Below are 15,388 nucleotides of genomic sequence, written 5' to 3'. Positions count from 1 at the left end.
CCACCGCCTTGATGTTAGTTGAGAACGACAGTTTGTTGTCCAGGATCACGCCAAGGTTCTTAGCGCTCTGGGAGGAGGACACAATGGAGTTGTCAACCGTGATGGCGAGATCATGGAACGGGCAGTCCTTCCCCGGGAGGAAGAGCAGCTCCGTCTTGTTCAGCTTGAGGTGGTGATCCGTCATCCACACTGATATGTCTGCCAGACATGCAGAGATGCGATTCGCCACCTGGTCATCAGAAGGGGGAAAGGAGAAGATTAATTGTGTGTCGTCTGCATAGCAATGATAGATACAATGAATCTCTGTCAAAACAGGCTAATTATAAATGATATTAGTCATGTATTTCATTACATTGAACTCATTCTCTGTACCCCTCTTGTTTGCAGAGCTCCGATGTGAAAAGGGGGAGCTCTCCTGCATATTCGGTAGGTACTCCATTGTATTTGGAATACTAGGCTATGTTCCCCTTCATTTGTCAGCTGCTGGGCCGGTAGGCAGCAGTGGTTGGTCAGTTCACCTATGTTCAGGAACTCCCTTAGCAGGCTGTAGGTTAGGCGTTTTGCTGCTGCTACAGTATATTCACAACGCTTTTGTTTTTCAAAACCGTCATTACATCCTCATCTTGACATTTCAAGGAATCAAAGTAACTCTACTTGTATAACCTACCAGATGGTGGTTATTGGTTAAACTGAGTTTTTCTTGGACAGACTCCTGAAAAGAAACACTCTGAATCATCCAGGGGAAGAAAAAGGAAACCTGATATCCAATCAGAGAGCAGCCAAGGTAACGTCCCTTAAGCCGTTTCTGTTATGCTCTGGGTACAAATAGTCACTACTATATGATGGCCATAATTTCTAAATGATTGTCAATGGTAAATGTATTTTCTCTCTCACAGGGAAGTCTATCGTGCGAGGACCCAAAATTAGTGATTATTTTGATGTAAGTTACATGAGTTGGGCGCATGCTAAATGTCTTTTAAGTGAAGTTCTACTCTTAATGTCCCTGTGTGCTGGAGCACCACGTTTGGTGTTCATCTGAGAGGTTTTCTGTTTTGGAGAATATCAATGAAGTTCCATTTCACTCAGAGGCAGTAAACAGAACCAAACATAAAGGAGGCTTTCTGTGCCTCTGCCTGCCACTTGGCAAAAACAATGATTGCACTCACACTGGTGGCCTCTCTTTCTCCAGTTCCAAGGAGGGAATGGGTCCAGTCCTGTGAGCGGTCTCCCCCCAGTGATCCGCTCACCCCAGAACTCACATTCCCACACCGCGCAGGTTTCCAGTGTAAGTTACCCCCATATCCACTTCAATTAATTTACCGCTTGTTGCCATTTGAAACCGAAGACGGCTAGTATCCTTGTCCAGGCCAGAACAGCCCAGAGCCAGACAGGCCTATTTTAAACAGTCAATGTTTATAAGTAATATTGATGGTATGTTTCAGATTAGGCAAAACGGCTCATCTCCTACGAGTCTGTCTTTTGGGGACCATGTGATGCATCCTAAACAGCTAGCAGTCAAATGTGTGCAGGTGAGGATGACAACCATTAGTATGTGCGTTCAGCACTTTTTGAATAACTGGCATTGTGTTGGTGCATTTTAAGAATTGGTTCTATTTGTTTTCTTTGCAGACTGACCTGACGGGACTCAAGTTGGCTGCCCTTGAAAGTAACAAGAACCTGGACCTTGAGAAAAAAGAAGGCAGAATAGATGATTTGCTTAGGGTAAGAAAAGCTGTCTAATGAGCACAAAGAACCTCAGCATAAACACAATGAGGGACTTAACCTGTCTAGGACTGCGAAACCCCATTCATCATTTACATCATTGATGTCCAAATAGCTTCTTTTGTTAGGGCGTTTGATAAACAAATCCAAACGCGCGTTCAAGTCCAGCCGAACGTCGGACGAAAAGCTCAAAAAGTTATATTACAGGTCGTAGAAACTTGTCAAACTAAGTATAGAATCAATCAAACCGGACTTCCCACTTCCTGTTTGGATTTTTTTCTCTGGTTTTTGCCTGCCATATGAATTCTGTTATACTCACAGACAAACTTGAGTGTTTTCTATCTAATAATAATATGCATATATTAGCATCTGGGACTGAGTAGGAGGTAGTTTACTCTGTGCATGCTTTTCATCCAAAAGTGAAAATGCTGCCCCCTATTCCAAAGAAGTTAAGAACTTTAAGTGTCAGTGATATATTACTCTGGCACAACTGAACACAGATCAATTAAAACACAGTTCAGTGTGCTGCCAGTGGACTCAAAAGTACATACAAAAATGCATGTTATCCATGCTAGACTGACTGTTTTAATTCTGTTTAGAGGTCCTGGGTGTTAGAATTGTAATGATTAACCTAATGTGTGTTTCTCCATAGGCAAACTGTGATCTCAGGAGACAGATAGATGAACAACAGAAATTACTTGAAAAGTATAAAGAACGCTTAAATAAATGCATCACCATGAGCAAGAAGTTGCTCATAGAAAAGGTACTTTCATTTCAAAGTGGAATGTCTAAAGCCCGGCATGTCTGGCTTTTGACGTTGTGCCAAGTCTTTTGCATTTCCGTATGAGTAATCTGGTATTGTGTATCAGTCCGTGATGCCTGACATTGTGTATGTGTTGCTTAGAGCACCCAGGAAAAGCAGGCGTGCCGGGAGAAGAGTATGCAAGACAGACTACGGTTAGGCCATTTTACCACTGTACGACATGGAGCCTCCTTCACAGAGCAGTGGACAGATGGCTTTGCCTTCCAAAACCTAGTCAAGTGAGTACCTTAGATTCCAGGTCAACTTAACTTTCAACTATGATATGGTTGGCAAGCTACATGTATTTATCTTTCAACGAGGGATCAAAGACATCTGTAGAATTAGTACTGAAATGTACTATTTTCCTTTTTATTCTAAAGCCTTTGCCAGGGTTAAGCGCAAGCGTAGCGGGAAATGGTATTGATTGCATATAACATCTTTATCTGCAGACAGCAAGAGTGGATAAACCAACAGAGGGAAGAAATCGAGAAGCAGAGAAAACTCCTAGCAAAGAGGAAACCCCCATCCTCCAGCAACTCCCAAGCACCAACCACAAACTCTGAGCCAAAGCAACGCAAAACCAAGGCAGTGAACGGCACGGAGAACGATCCCTTTCTCAAGCCCAGCCTACCTCAGCTGTGAGTGCGCTTGTCCTCCTTACTTGTGGCTGAGCCTAAACACACCAGACGCTAGATATCTATGAACATATATGCCTGATCCTGTTGCTCTTATTAGTCATTTATTTTGTTGGTTCATTCCGAAGGTTGACTCTAGCAGAGTACCATGAGCAGGAGGAGATTTACAAACTGCGACTCGGCCATCTCAAAAAGGTCAGTGTGTAGATGCCCAACCTGGCAGGGCCAGGCAACACAAGCCGACCTTTCATTGTTTCATATGTCACCATTGTTTATCAAGACAATGAAATGGGGATAAGACATCCTGATATAGAACCACTAGTTTGACTGCCTAGAGATCCTGTGGCTTTTTTTTCTTATCCAAACCTTATAGTATATTGAATTATTAGCTTTCATAGGGATTAAGCATCAGACTGATTTCCCTAGACAGACTTTCTACCACGTCAATCGTTAGTTTTTAAAATGACTTGTCAGCCTTGGTGTAGAAGTGGGTTTTGATGCTCTCCCCTCTCCTTGTAGTCAGTTCTCTGATGTTCCCCTTTATGTCTGTCTGTGTGAATCATTACAGGAAGAAGCTGAAATCCAGGCGGAGTTGGAGCGCCTGGAGAGAGTGCGGAACCTTCACATTCGGGAACTTAAGAGAATAAATAATGAGGACAGTTCACAGTGAGTCTGATCACTGGAATGAATCTCTGTGACGTCAGGGCATATGCACAAGGGCTTCTGCTGACAACCATAGATTGTTCAGTGAGGCAGTAATGGCCATGTCGTGGTATTTTTCACAGTACGTTTCAAATAATTCTGGATGTCAGTTTTCTATTCTGCAACTTGAGGTAAAATGAGCCAGTTTTTTTTCACCGACTGGCATTTCAGTAAGAAGGTTCAACTTAAAGTCTTTACAGGGATTATTATTTTTTGTGTTGGTGGAAGTCCTACCATTTGACTTCGTTCGTAATGAGTTGCTTACCCTTTTTCCTTTTTTCTCTCCCGCTAAAGATTCAAAGACCATCCGACTTTGAACGATAGGTATCTACTCCTGCATCTTCTGGGAAGAGGAGGCTTTAGTGAAGTTTACAAGGTGAGTCTATCGGAGTTCATGTGTCATCAGTTGCATCTGCAAGTCTTTGTTTGAATAAACCAGTCAGAACTTTTCTGTTTATTACAGGCGTTTGACTTGATTGAGCAACGGTATGCTGCTGTGAAAATTCACCAGCTCAACAAGAACTGGCGGGAGGAGAAAAAAGAAAACTATCACAAGTATGTTCAACATTAAATAATTGCCACTTTTGCCAGGTTCTGTTCATCAACACTGTGAAAAGTAACTTTTTTTAAAAGCATTACTCTGCTTTAGATCATTTTAGAAAAGCAGAGTCAGTTTTATGAATTACTGTAACAATGGCACAGTTTTATTTGTAATTCGCTGGCTTTAAGCCTTTGGTTGTTCTAGTCCGCTTAGTGTCTGGGTTAGCCAATCAGTCATACCTCCACCTCTCTGCGCTCCTACTGTCTTGAGTCATTCCTTTGGTTGCCCATGGCAACACTGCTCACCTTGTTGCAGACACGCCTGTCGAGAGTACAGAATACACAAGCAGCTGGACCACCCCAGAATCGTCAAGCTGTATGACTACTTCTCACTGGACACAGACACGTAAGTGACCCTTCCTCACGGTATGTTCTCGTGACATCCTCTCATCACTGCCTTTTACACATTGTTCCTTTATGTTGCCGTCACAGGTTTTGCACAGTTTTGGAGTACTGTGAAGGAAATGACCTGGACTTCTACTTGAAGCAGCACAAGCTAATGTCAGAAAAGGAGGCCCGCTCCATCGTCATGCAGATTGTGAATGCTCTCCGATACCTGAACGAAATCAAGCCCCCCATCATCCACTATGACCTCAAGCCAGGTGAACAGACACTTTACACACTGCAGGGATATTATGGTTACCTTTCCATCTGTAAAGAGATCCTGTGTTCTCTGAGGCTATGTGCTCACTTGTTCTTTTCCAATTTCAAGGTAACATCCTGCTTGTTGATGGCACAGCTTGTGGGGAAATCAAAATCACAGACTTCGGTTTGTCCAAAATCATGGATGACGACAGCTACGGTGCAGATGGCATGGACTTGACCTCACAAGGAGCAGGGACCTACTGGTAGCAAACTGCCACCATATATGGATAAATATGCAGTGTGCCTTCAAAGTATTCACACCCCTTGACTTATTCCACATTGTGCTTTGGTACAGCCAGAAATCTAAATGGATTATGTATTTTCTTTTTTTTTCTCACCCATCTGCACATGATGCCCCATAATGACGAAGGTAAAACAAAGGGATTTATTTTGTGAATTTAAATACAGAAATATGTCATTTGCATAAGTATTCACACCCCTTTGCTTTGACAGTCCAATTTGATCATCCTTGACATGTCATTCCAACTTGATTGGAGTCCACCGGTGGCCAAATTGTTTGGACATGATTTAGAAAGAAACACCTGTCTATATAAGGTCCTGCAGCTGACAGTGCATGTCAGAGCAGAAATTCTACCATGAAGCCCATGTAACTATCAGTAGTTCTCTGAGAAATATGCCTCATCACAATTCTATCTGGGGAAGGGTATAAAACCACTAGGTTAGAAAGTTTCTTTTCACCACAGTGGTCACCGTCATTTTGGAAAAGACAACAAATATGGAACTACCCAATCTCGGCCTAGAGCTGGCTGGCCAACCAAACTCAGAAACCGGACAAGGAGGACCTTTGTTTGGGGAGGTGACCAAGAACCCAATGACCACTATGACAGAACGACAGAGTTTCTTGGCTGAGCTGGGAGAACCTGAGGGATGACAGTCTCTACAGCACTTCACCATACTGGTCTTTATCGGATAGTGGCCAGACGGAAGCTACTCCTGGGGGAAAAAGCACATGACTGCATGCCTGGGGTTTGCAAAATAGTATGTGAAAGACATGTTTTCACTTTGTCATTATGGGGTATTGTGTGTAGATGGGTCATTATTGGGTATTGTGTGTAGATGGGTGAGAGATATATATTTTGAATTCAGCCTGTAACACAACTTTGGAATAAGTCAAGGTGTACGAATACTTTCTGAAGTCTCTATCAGGACCAGGACATGATTTTGATGCTATGATGACATATGGACAGATTTTTGTTTTGTGTTCTCTCAAAGGTACTTGCCTCCTGAGTGTTTTGTTGTTGGCAAAGAACCTCCAAAGATCTCCAACAAGGTGGATGTGTGGTCTGTTGGCATCATCTTTTTCCAGTGTTTATATGGAAGAAAAGTAAGTGTTAGAACTGGCTTTATCGACTTGTAAAATAAGTTTTGTAAAGATAAGTTAACTTGTCGCCTTATTTTTATCTTTCAGCCATTTGGTCACAATCAGTCTCAGCAGGATATCCTGCAGGAGAACACTATTCTTAAAGCAACCGAAGTTCAGTTTCCTGTCAAGCCTGTTGCCAGTAATGAAGCTAAGGTCTGTGGGAGAAGTTGTTCTGAATATTATCATCTGACTGCAATTGTCACTCCTATTTAATATTTTGGGATTGTTTAATGATTTAGCAATTCCTGTATTAACATTGCTTTTGTTGAGACCTCTAGTGTTCATACAAGATAGATCGACATTACAGCCCCTTTTGAGATTCATTTCTGTCCAGCCATAAGTCATGATCGCCATCATCCTCAGCGTCTTACTCCAATGTTTCATTTAATTGGTTCTGAGTGCTGTCCTTTGAATGATGTCTCCTTTATTCCCCAAGGCCTTTATAAGGCGCTGCTTGGCATACAGGAAGGAGGACCGGTTTGATGTTCACCAGCTGGGAAGGGATTCCTACCTGCTCCCTCACATGAGGAGGTCCAGCTCCTCAGGGAATCTGCAGCTGGGCGCTGGTGGCTCAGGACCTGCCTCCTCCAGCATCATCTCGTACTGAGGGCTGGCTGTGCACTGACTGGCTGCACCACGCCTGCAGAGCCCTCTCCCCCACAGGACCAGGTGTGTGAGAGAGGAGCTGCCTGCCAACCAGCGGTGTATGGAAGGCATTTGGACCCTGTAGACTGAATGGTGTGGAATTTAGCCTTCGCCTGGACTGTTCTGGGTTTCAAATGGGTGTTTACTAAAGACTTATTAATGAATGGATGTTTAAAAGAACATGAGTAAATTACCTTGTGAAGGTTGAATAGAGCACTGCTACAGACAGTACCTTGAATAAATGTGACTAGACACTTGCTGGTGGAAGCCTTACAGGGCCTAAGGTATACCTGGCAGCCCGCCATTTAGAAGAATGAACATGGTCCTGCCGGGATGATTTACCTTCTAGGAGTGGACATTCGTGTTTTTTTTTTTTTGTAGGTATGCAATGATTTCACCAATTTGGCTGTATGTTTTTTATTTTCAGAAAGTGTTGGGTTGTACAATTAGCCATGAGAATGTAATGTTTTAGCATATGTGGGATCTGTCATTTAGGCCCAGGCAGCATACTAATGTTGAATGCACAAAATAACCAAATGTCAATGTACAGAATCCTATGCAGGAAGATTTTAATGAATTTCTTCGAGTACATGTATATTTGCTGTACAGAAGATGATTTTCAGATTTCAAACTGCAGCTGTACCATTCTGTACAAATGTTTAAAGGCCCAGTGCAGTGATTTTCCCCTTTGTTTTGTATACACATTACCACACTGAGGTTGGAACAATACTGTGAAATTGTGATAATTATGGTGATGCCCTTTAGTGTAAGAGCTGTTTGACAAGACCACCTGAAATGTTTGCCTGTGTGGTGAGATGGAGTTTTGGCCTGCCTGCTGACATCTCCAGGCGGTAAATTAGTTTATAGATCAATAAGAAAGAGTTCCAAACCTCACTGCTAATAATAGCTATTTTTCAGTTTTCCCCTCCCCACTCAGACCACTATCAATTCTTTGCTTCAGAAATTGTTATGTTTTGTTTATGACCACGTTTTCTATTAAAAATCACAGTAAGGTGCTTGTTACCCAGAAATGACTTGATATGGAGATAAAAATGGCTGCATTGGACCTTTAACAATTTCTTATTCTTTTCCGAATTTGTTTTAAATTTTTGCTGCTTTTGATGTTGCTCCTAATTTTTAGGGCTGTATGTTTCACTCTGGGTACACAATGTACAGTTCTGTAAAAACAATAAATGATGATAAATAACAGGGAATCACAGCATGCTATACAACGTATTTCTTTTGGAGACTACGATGGGAGGAGCTCTCCAGTGTTCTGTGACTTGTGCATGTTTTGATGGATGGATGAAGTTGGGCCTTTTCAGTCAGTGTAGTCCTGACAAGTTACAAAGCATTCCAGTCCCATCTTAAATTACATAGTGCATTCTGAAACTATTCAGACCCCTTGACTTTTACGTTACAGCCTTAATCTAAAATTGATTAATCCCCCCCCCCCCTCGATCTACACAACCCCATAATGACAACGCAAGAACAGGTTTTTAGAAATGTTTGCAAATGTATTTGCAAATGTATTAATAAACTATCACATTTTCATAAGTATTCAGACCCTTTACTCAGTACTTTGTTAATAATAATAATAATATATGCCATTTAGCAGACGCTTTTATCCAAAGCGACTTACAGTCATGTGTGCATACATTCTACGTATGGGTGGTCCCGGGGATCGAACCCACTACCCTGGCGTTACAAGCGCCATGCTCTACCAACTGAGCTACAGAAGGACGTTGAAGCACCTTTGGCAGTGATTACAGAATCAAGTCTTATGATGCAACAAGCTTGGTGGCACCTCTATTTCGAGTTTCTCACATTCATGTCTGCAGATACTCTTATGTTCTGTCAGGTTTGATGTGGAGCGTCGCTGCACAGCTATTTTCAGGTCTCTAGAGATGTTCGATGGGATTCAAGTCCAGGTTCTGGCTGGGCTGTTCAAGGACATTCAGAAGCCACTCCTGCATTGTCTTGGTTGTGTGCTTAGGGTTGTTGTTGCCCTGTTTAAAGGCAAACCTTGACCCCAGCCTGAGGTCCTGAGGGCTCTGGAGCAGGTTTTCATCAAGGATCTCTGTATTTTGCTCTGTTCATCTTTTCCTCTCCTCACTTCTCCCAGTCCCTGCTGCTGAAAACATCCCCACAGCATGATGCTGCCAAGTTTCTTCCAATGAATGCCAAAGAGTTTTATCTTTCTGACCAGAGAATCTTGTTTCTCATGGTCTGAGTCCTTTAGGTGCCTTTTGGAAAACTCCAAGCGGGCTGTCATATACCTTTTTTTACTGAGGAGTGGCTTCAGTCTGGCCATTACCATAAAGGGCTGATTGGTGGAGTACTGCAAAGATGGTTGTCCTTCTGGAAGGTTCTCCCACCACAAAGGAGCTCCGTCAGTGACCTTCACCAATTGCTCAGTTTAGCTGGGCGGCCAGCTCTAGGAAGAGTTTTTGTTCCAAACGTCTTCCATTTAGGAATGATGGAACTGTGTTCTTGGGGACCTTCAATGTGGCAGAAATGTTTTGGTGCAGATCTGTGCCTTGACACAATCCTGTCTGAGTTCTACGGACAATTTCTTTGACCTCGTGGCTTGGTTATTGCTCCAACTTTACCTAGAGATGTTTCTTTCCAAATCATGTCCAATCAGTTGAATTTACCACAAGTGGACTCAATTCAAGTTGTAGAAACCTTGGATTATCAATGGAAAAAGGATGCACCTGAGCTCAATTGAGTCTCAATCGCAAAGGGTCTGAATACTTATGTAAATAAGGTATCTGTTAAATTTATTTGCAAAAAATCCCAAAACATGTTTTCACATTGCCATTATGGGGTATTGTGTGTAGAAAAAGTCAAAGGGTCTGAATAATTTCCAAATGCACTGTCTGGCTACCGTTTCAATTGCGGCAAAGGAAAATAGCTATACTCCCAAACCTGTACTTGAGGATTCTGCTGGAATTGTAGACGTAGCCCAGAGTGAACACCAATGTGTACATTTGGCTCCCTGACAATATTGGGGATAATTGAGAAGGGAAGATAGGTGTTCCTTGTCATTGGGGTCAGACAGGACCGATGAGACAGTGCCAGAAGAGCCTGCTGACCAGACAGTGACCCAGTCTGATTATTTGCGTGTATGATTGAGTTTCACTGCCCAGTGGAGTAGGCATGCTTTAGACCTAATGCTTCCAGTGATGGGATGGAACTGAAGGGCAAAGTAACATGAGCAGCAGCATTCTTGATCAGCTGTTGCACCAATAGTCTTTTCCACTGACCAAACTTCTAGCAGAAAATGTTGAAAGGCTCAATACAATTAACATGCAGCAGGCCAACAAAGAGTGAATCATACCAAATTACAACACTGAATGGAAATTGAAACTACTTGGTTTGTAGCCAAGATTCACCAACTTGGTAATAGTGAGTGCAAAATGAATCAATCCCATTGCAAAGGAATCTGCTTAAGGTACATTGTGGGAAAATCTCAACTGCATCCTTCTCAAAACCCACTGGAGAAGGTCAGCAGGGCAGGACCTCTGGTGTACTCATGATGGGTTGAGAGAAGATGGGATGAGTATGCAATAGATTCTCCCATAGTCACGTTTCATTGTGGTCCTACACTGACACCCTGTGGTTTTCAGCAGTAAAGTACCTTCATTTTTACACCAACCAAAGAACTACAAATGGAAGTATGAGAAGTCAATGCTGCAGACAAGAAAAATAAATCAATTTATTCAAGAACGGGATATTTCATTCATGTTTTAGTAATTTTTTGTACAACAAAAATAAAAATACATCTGCATTACAACAGGCTAAAGCAGATCTCACAATAATTCTCACATTTCTGACCGCCCATCGTTCTTCGAAGACCCTTGCTGTTGTTTCAGCCACCAAGGCTGCATCCCAATTCTCCACCCTTTTCCCCAGAGTGTACACTCCCCATCGTGGATTTAACAATGGTGGAAACTTCAAGCCAATGATTATAACAAATGTTCAAATATACACACACTTCTGGAAAAGGGTGGATAATTGGGGATGCCGCCATGGATTTAGAAGTACAACAGAGCGTTTCCAGATTCTTTCCTTGTTGAGTTTTAAATGCAGTAGATCTTGTCGGTAAATGGTTCTCTGCTAGGAGTCAAGTCACTAGTGTTTCTCTAGGTTCAGAGGAAGCCACAGGTGTAGGGAGAAGTGTTTCTGACAATGTGTCACTGACCACTGGGGCTCTGGAGGAGGATGTTGCGTCCAGGATGAGGGTGTTTGCTCATTGGGAATTGCCGCTTGCAGAGCTAGGTGGAAGAGTGAACTCTGATGGAGTTACTCCTGGGACCAGAGGCAGCTGGGAGTTGAGCATGGATACGTTTAGGGGAGGAAGAGGGGCCAATGGAGGGAAACCTGAGGAGACAGGTGGAAAGTTACAGCAATATTACTAACAGTAGTATACAAATATCCATAAACCTACATCTTAAAAACCATCAAAGAATCTTGAAAACATTGACAGTACCTGCTGGTGGCATCCCTCCAATACCTGGTAATGACACAGTGCCCAAGTCTGGTAAAGTGACATTTAAATTTGCCAGTTTGTGAAGGGGAGGTAGGCCTCCGGGTAACGACATTAGACCTGTGCTGGACATATGAACAATGAAATACACCAAGCCACATGCATAATACATGCATCATATTGTTCCCAAACTAGAACAGTGTCCAACAATGACCTGGTAATGTGGTAGCAGGGATGACTGGAGGTATAGTGCTTAGCAGGTGGCTGACTTGGCTAGGCAACATTGGCACAGTAGGTACTCCTTGGACAAAGATAGAATCCATTATTAATAACTAATCTCTTACTTGGTGATATCAAGTCTGTAAGCATTATGCGTCTCAATGAAAAGTAGTGATACCTAGCATACCTGTTTGAAGAGCGCTCGGGACAGTGAGAGGAGCTGAGCTGACTGACAGGTCAAAGAGATTTTGTTCCAACCCAGTTGGAGCAGAAGGCACTGCAGATTGAGGACTGACAGCAGAGAGCTGAACCTGAGGAACAAATTAAAACTGGGATCAACACCCAGTGCTGTAAAATATTCTCATTGCACACAAATTCATTCACGTGACTGGCAGATATTGGAAGTGAAAAGAAGTAGGTCATTTACAAAATTGTCTTACCTCTGTGAAGCCATCCTTAAGTGGGGAAACTGGTTCACTTGGAATATGCCCAGGAACGCTGATGTTCTTACCCTCTTCAAATGTATGTGTGGGTATCCTGTGCAGGTAGCCATAGCCAATCCCACAGCCTAGGCTGAAGAAGGGCACAGTGAGTATGTGTTCTATGGGGCAACCTATAGGAATTTCTGCTAAATTAATTAACAAAACGTCAATGCCATACCTGCCCTTTCCACCCCATTCAAAGTTTGGAATGATAACCACATCGCGACAGTTGTCCGTGTCAGTGTTATACACATACAATTTAAGCTCTTTCCCTTCATGCGTCTCAATGAGGGAGAAGAGATCCTCAGACTGTGGGGAAAAGTTCAGACAAAAACCATAGTCAAACACTACATCAACAGCTTAGTGTAGGGAAAACATCATTGAATTAACACTAAAGAAAGGCATCCCACACACCTCGTTCATGACAGTGTCTGCACCTATGACATAGTCAGTATGTGGTCTCAAACCAGCCATGGCTGCAGGAGAGTTTGGCTCCACTTCCTAGGGACAAGAAATAGAATACAGACCAAAATTATAAACACAGTGTGCCGTGAAAAAAGTATTTTCCCTCTTTCTAATTCTCCACTTTTGCATATTTGTGATACTGCATGTTATCAGATCGCCAACCAAAACCTAATATTAGATAAAGGGAACCGGAGTACACAAATAACACAACAATGACATACTTACTTAATTTATTTCATAAACAAAGTACAACACCCAATGCCCCTGTGAAAAAGTAATTGCACCCTTACACTCAAAAACTGGTTGTGCCACCTTAAACTGCAATGACTACAACCAAATGCTTCCTGTAGTTGTTGACCAGTCTCTCACATCGCTGTGGAGGAATTTTGGCCCACTCTTTCATGCAGAACTGCTTTAACTTAGTGACATTCGTGGGTTTTCAAGCATGAACGGATCATTTCAAGATCTGCCACATCTCAATTGGGATTAGGTCTGGATTTTGACTAGGCCATTCCAAAACCTCAAATTTGTTGTCCAAAAAGGTATACTTTTGAATCATCTGTTCATAGAACATTCTTCCAAGAGTCTTGAACCATCCTGGTGCTTCCTTGTGCTTTTTTGCAAACTTTAGTCAACTTTTTGGACGACATGGGTCCAATTATTCCTGCAGAAAACAAAACACCCATTCCACAATAAGAACCTTATACCAACAGTCAAACATGGTGGTGGTAGTGTGATGGTTTGGGGATGCTTTGCTGCCTCAGGACCTGGACAACTTGCCTTAATAGAAGGAACTATGAATTCTGCTCTGTATCAGAGAATTCTACAGGAGAATGTCAGGCAATCTGTCTGTGAGCTGAAGCGCAGCTGGGTCATCAAGACAATGATCCAAAACACACACTCAAGTTTACATGAAAATTAATAAAAAGCAACAAATTTGAAATGGCCTAGTTAAAGTCCAGACCTAATCCCAATTGAGATGTTGTGGCAGAACTTAAAAACGAACATTTCATGCTTGAAAACCCTCAAATGTCACCGAGTTAAAGCAGTTCTGCATACAAGAGTGGGTCAAAATTCCTTCACAGCGATGTGAGAGACTGATCAATGACTACAGGAAGCATTTGGTTGTAGTCATTGCAGCTAAAGGTGGCGCAAACAGTTACTGAGTGTAATGGGGCAATTACTTTTTCACACATGGGAATTGGGTGTTGCATAACTTTGTTAATTAAAATCAATAAAATAAGTATATTTTTTGTTATTTGTAAACTCAGGTTCCCTTTATCTAATATTAGGTTTTGATTGAAGATCTGATAACATTAAGTATAAAAATGTTTGCAAAAATAGAGAAATTATTAAGGCAAATACATTTTCACAGCACTGTATATCGGGTCACTGCAAGTCTTTACATCAACACATATCCAGGTTTACATTTCTTCATACGTGCAGCTCTAAAACGCCAAGGCGATTGACTCACCAGAACATGCCACACATTCTCATTGGCTCCTTCGAAGTTGCAGAATCGAATGCTGACACCCAGAAGCCCTTGACCTCCCCACATGTTGTTGGGTGTGACTGTTGCCTCCCTCAGCTCAATCGTCTTGCTGCTGTATACCAGCATCTTGATGGGTTTCTCCACATTCACCTTCAGCAAGTCTTTAAATGTGTCATCATCTTTGTTCTGACAAAAATGTACAGATGTTAAAGTGTATCATCACCTGTAAACAAAGTTAGTCCACCTATAGGTTGTCTTGTAACCCTGACTTTGAAAATAGTTGAGCTGCAATGGGATCTGACAGCTTCAGGATGTAGATCATTTGAGAAATGACAGTTTACCAATCTTGTGTAGATTTGAGAAATGAGTTTACCAATCTTATGTCACTGATGGAAATAATAAAGTCAAAGAATGGTTCCAATCCTGCACGATGCCCAGGGGAATTCTCTTGCACCTGCAAATTGAGACAGTATTTTTGCGCATGACATATATAACATGACATTCCCGTAAAAATTTAAATCACCACACTTTTACAGCTAACACACAGGTGCAATGCCCTTTGCAAGTGTGTTCTGAATTGAAACAACAGCCCACCCCCGTCATACACATTGACAGACCGGTTGCTCGAGTCAAGCGACGAACTGGCACTAGTTAACAAACTAATTAACTAGCTATTCAAATCAGCTTGCACAATTTCACTCGTCAGACATTGCTCTGTTTAATTGGTTAGACTACACCGTTTTTTCCCTGAACGACAAAACGTGGGGAATTACTAACATAAAATACACACTGACATTCTACAGCAACCTGATGACAGCAACAACATTATCGTTATTTACACTCATGACAAGCATTTATGTGTTACGTTCCCATCATCAACTAGCCCAGTTACAGCTCGTGGTTTAGCATGCTACTAAAGATCCATACCCTGAGGACGTGATAACCTTCGGATCCTCCTCCAGGTATTTCGATGCTCTGTGCACCCCCCATGTCTCATCAAACCCTGGATATTATTCTGGTGAATAAATCAGTGTAGCTGGTTACACAGGAGCTAACACTTTCCCCCGGTTCCGGGATGATGCTAAAATCAAGATGTTTGACTA

The 15,388-nt window shown here is 42.2% G+C and overlaps 2 protein-coding genes across 4 annotated transcripts in view; one reads left to right on the top strand and one right to left on the bottom strand.

Moving 5' to 3' along the window:
• Positions 1 to 8,349, top strand: part of tlk1a (tousled-like kinase 1a) — a 30,147-nt gene extending 21,798 nt beyond the window's left edge. For all 3 annotated transcript variants that reach the window (XM_046362918.1, XM_046362919.1, XM_046362920.1), the window contains 19 exons: positions 388 to 426; positions 709 to 784; positions 897 to 940; positions 1,190 to 1,285; positions 1,443 to 1,529; positions 1,630 to 1,722; positions 2,375 to 2,485; positions 2,627 to 2,763; positions 2,974 to 3,162; positions 3,288 to 3,354; positions 3,728 to 3,825; positions 4,156 to 4,237; positions 4,325 to 4,416; positions 4,718 to 4,807; positions 4,894 to 5,063; positions 5,174 to 5,309; positions 6,340 to 6,451; positions 6,536 to 6,643; positions 6,927 to 8,349. In XM_046362918.1, coding sequence (XP_046218874.1) covers positions 388 to 426; positions 709 to 784; positions 897 to 940; positions 1,190 to 1,285; positions 1,443 to 1,529; positions 1,630 to 1,722; positions 2,375 to 2,485; positions 2,627 to 2,763; positions 2,974 to 3,162; positions 3,288 to 3,354; positions 3,728 to 3,825; positions 4,156 to 4,237; positions 4,325 to 4,416; positions 4,718 to 4,807; positions 4,894 to 5,063; positions 5,174 to 5,309; positions 6,340 to 6,451; positions 6,536 to 6,643; positions 6,927 to 7,097 — 1,998 coding nt within the window. In that variant the 3' untranslated portion in view covers positions 7,098 to 8,349. The remainder of the gene's footprint in view (positions 1 to 387; positions 427 to 708; positions 785 to 896; positions 941 to 1,189; positions 1,286 to 1,442; positions 1,530 to 1,629; positions 1,723 to 2,374; positions 2,486 to 2,626; positions 2,764 to 2,973; positions 3,163 to 3,287; positions 3,355 to 3,727; positions 3,826 to 4,155; positions 4,238 to 4,324; positions 4,417 to 4,717; positions 4,808 to 4,893; positions 5,064 to 5,173; positions 5,310 to 6,339; positions 6,452 to 6,535; positions 6,644 to 6,926) is intronic.
• Positions 8,350 to 10,832: 2,483 nt separating this feature from the next.
• On the bottom strand, positions 10,833 to 15,388 carry LOC124042891 (Golgi reassembly-stacking protein 2-like). The gene is made up of 10 exons (XM_046361024.1): positions 15,213 to 15,388; positions 14,659 to 14,739; positions 14,268 to 14,471; positions 12,743 to 12,829; positions 12,507 to 12,637; positions 12,287 to 12,419; positions 12,034 to 12,157; positions 11,842 to 11,928; positions 11,631 to 11,747; positions 10,833 to 11,521 (listed from the first exon to the last, which is right to left on the bottom strand). The coding sequence occupies exons 1-10, from the start codon at positions 15,273 to 15,275 to the stop codon at positions 11,391 to 11,393; spliced, it is 1,158 nt and encodes a 385-aa protein (XP_046216980.1). The 5' UTR covers positions 15,276 to 15,388; the 3' UTR covers positions 10,833 to 11,390.

This window comes from Oncorhynchus gorbuscha, linkage group LG09, assembly GCF_021184085.1.
Source record: "Oncorhynchus gorbuscha isolate QuinsamMale2020 ecotype Even-year linkage group LG09, OgorEven_v1.0, whole genome shotgun sequence".
NCBI lineage: Eukaryota > Metazoa > Chordata > Actinopteri > Salmoniformes > Salmonidae > Oncorhynchus > Oncorhynchus gorbuscha.
This window is presented reverse-complemented; position numbering and strand designations above follow the sequence as displayed.

Bases quoted from the DNA above. Each gene is read 5' to 3' on its own strand.
- LOC124042891 (XM_046361024.1), bottom strand. From the start codon at position 15,275: ATGGGGGGTGCACAGAGCATCGAAATACCTGGAGGAGGATCCGAAGGT. The intron at 12,420-12,506 runs GTATGGCATTGA...GCCCTTCTTCAG, and splicing joins GAATGGGGTGGAAAGGGCAG to CCTAGGCTGTGGGATTGGCT. The intron at 12,158-12,286 runs GTAAGACAATTT...TTTGTTCCTCAG, and splicing joins TTAAGGATGGCTTCACAGAG to GTTCAGCTCTCTGCTGTCAG.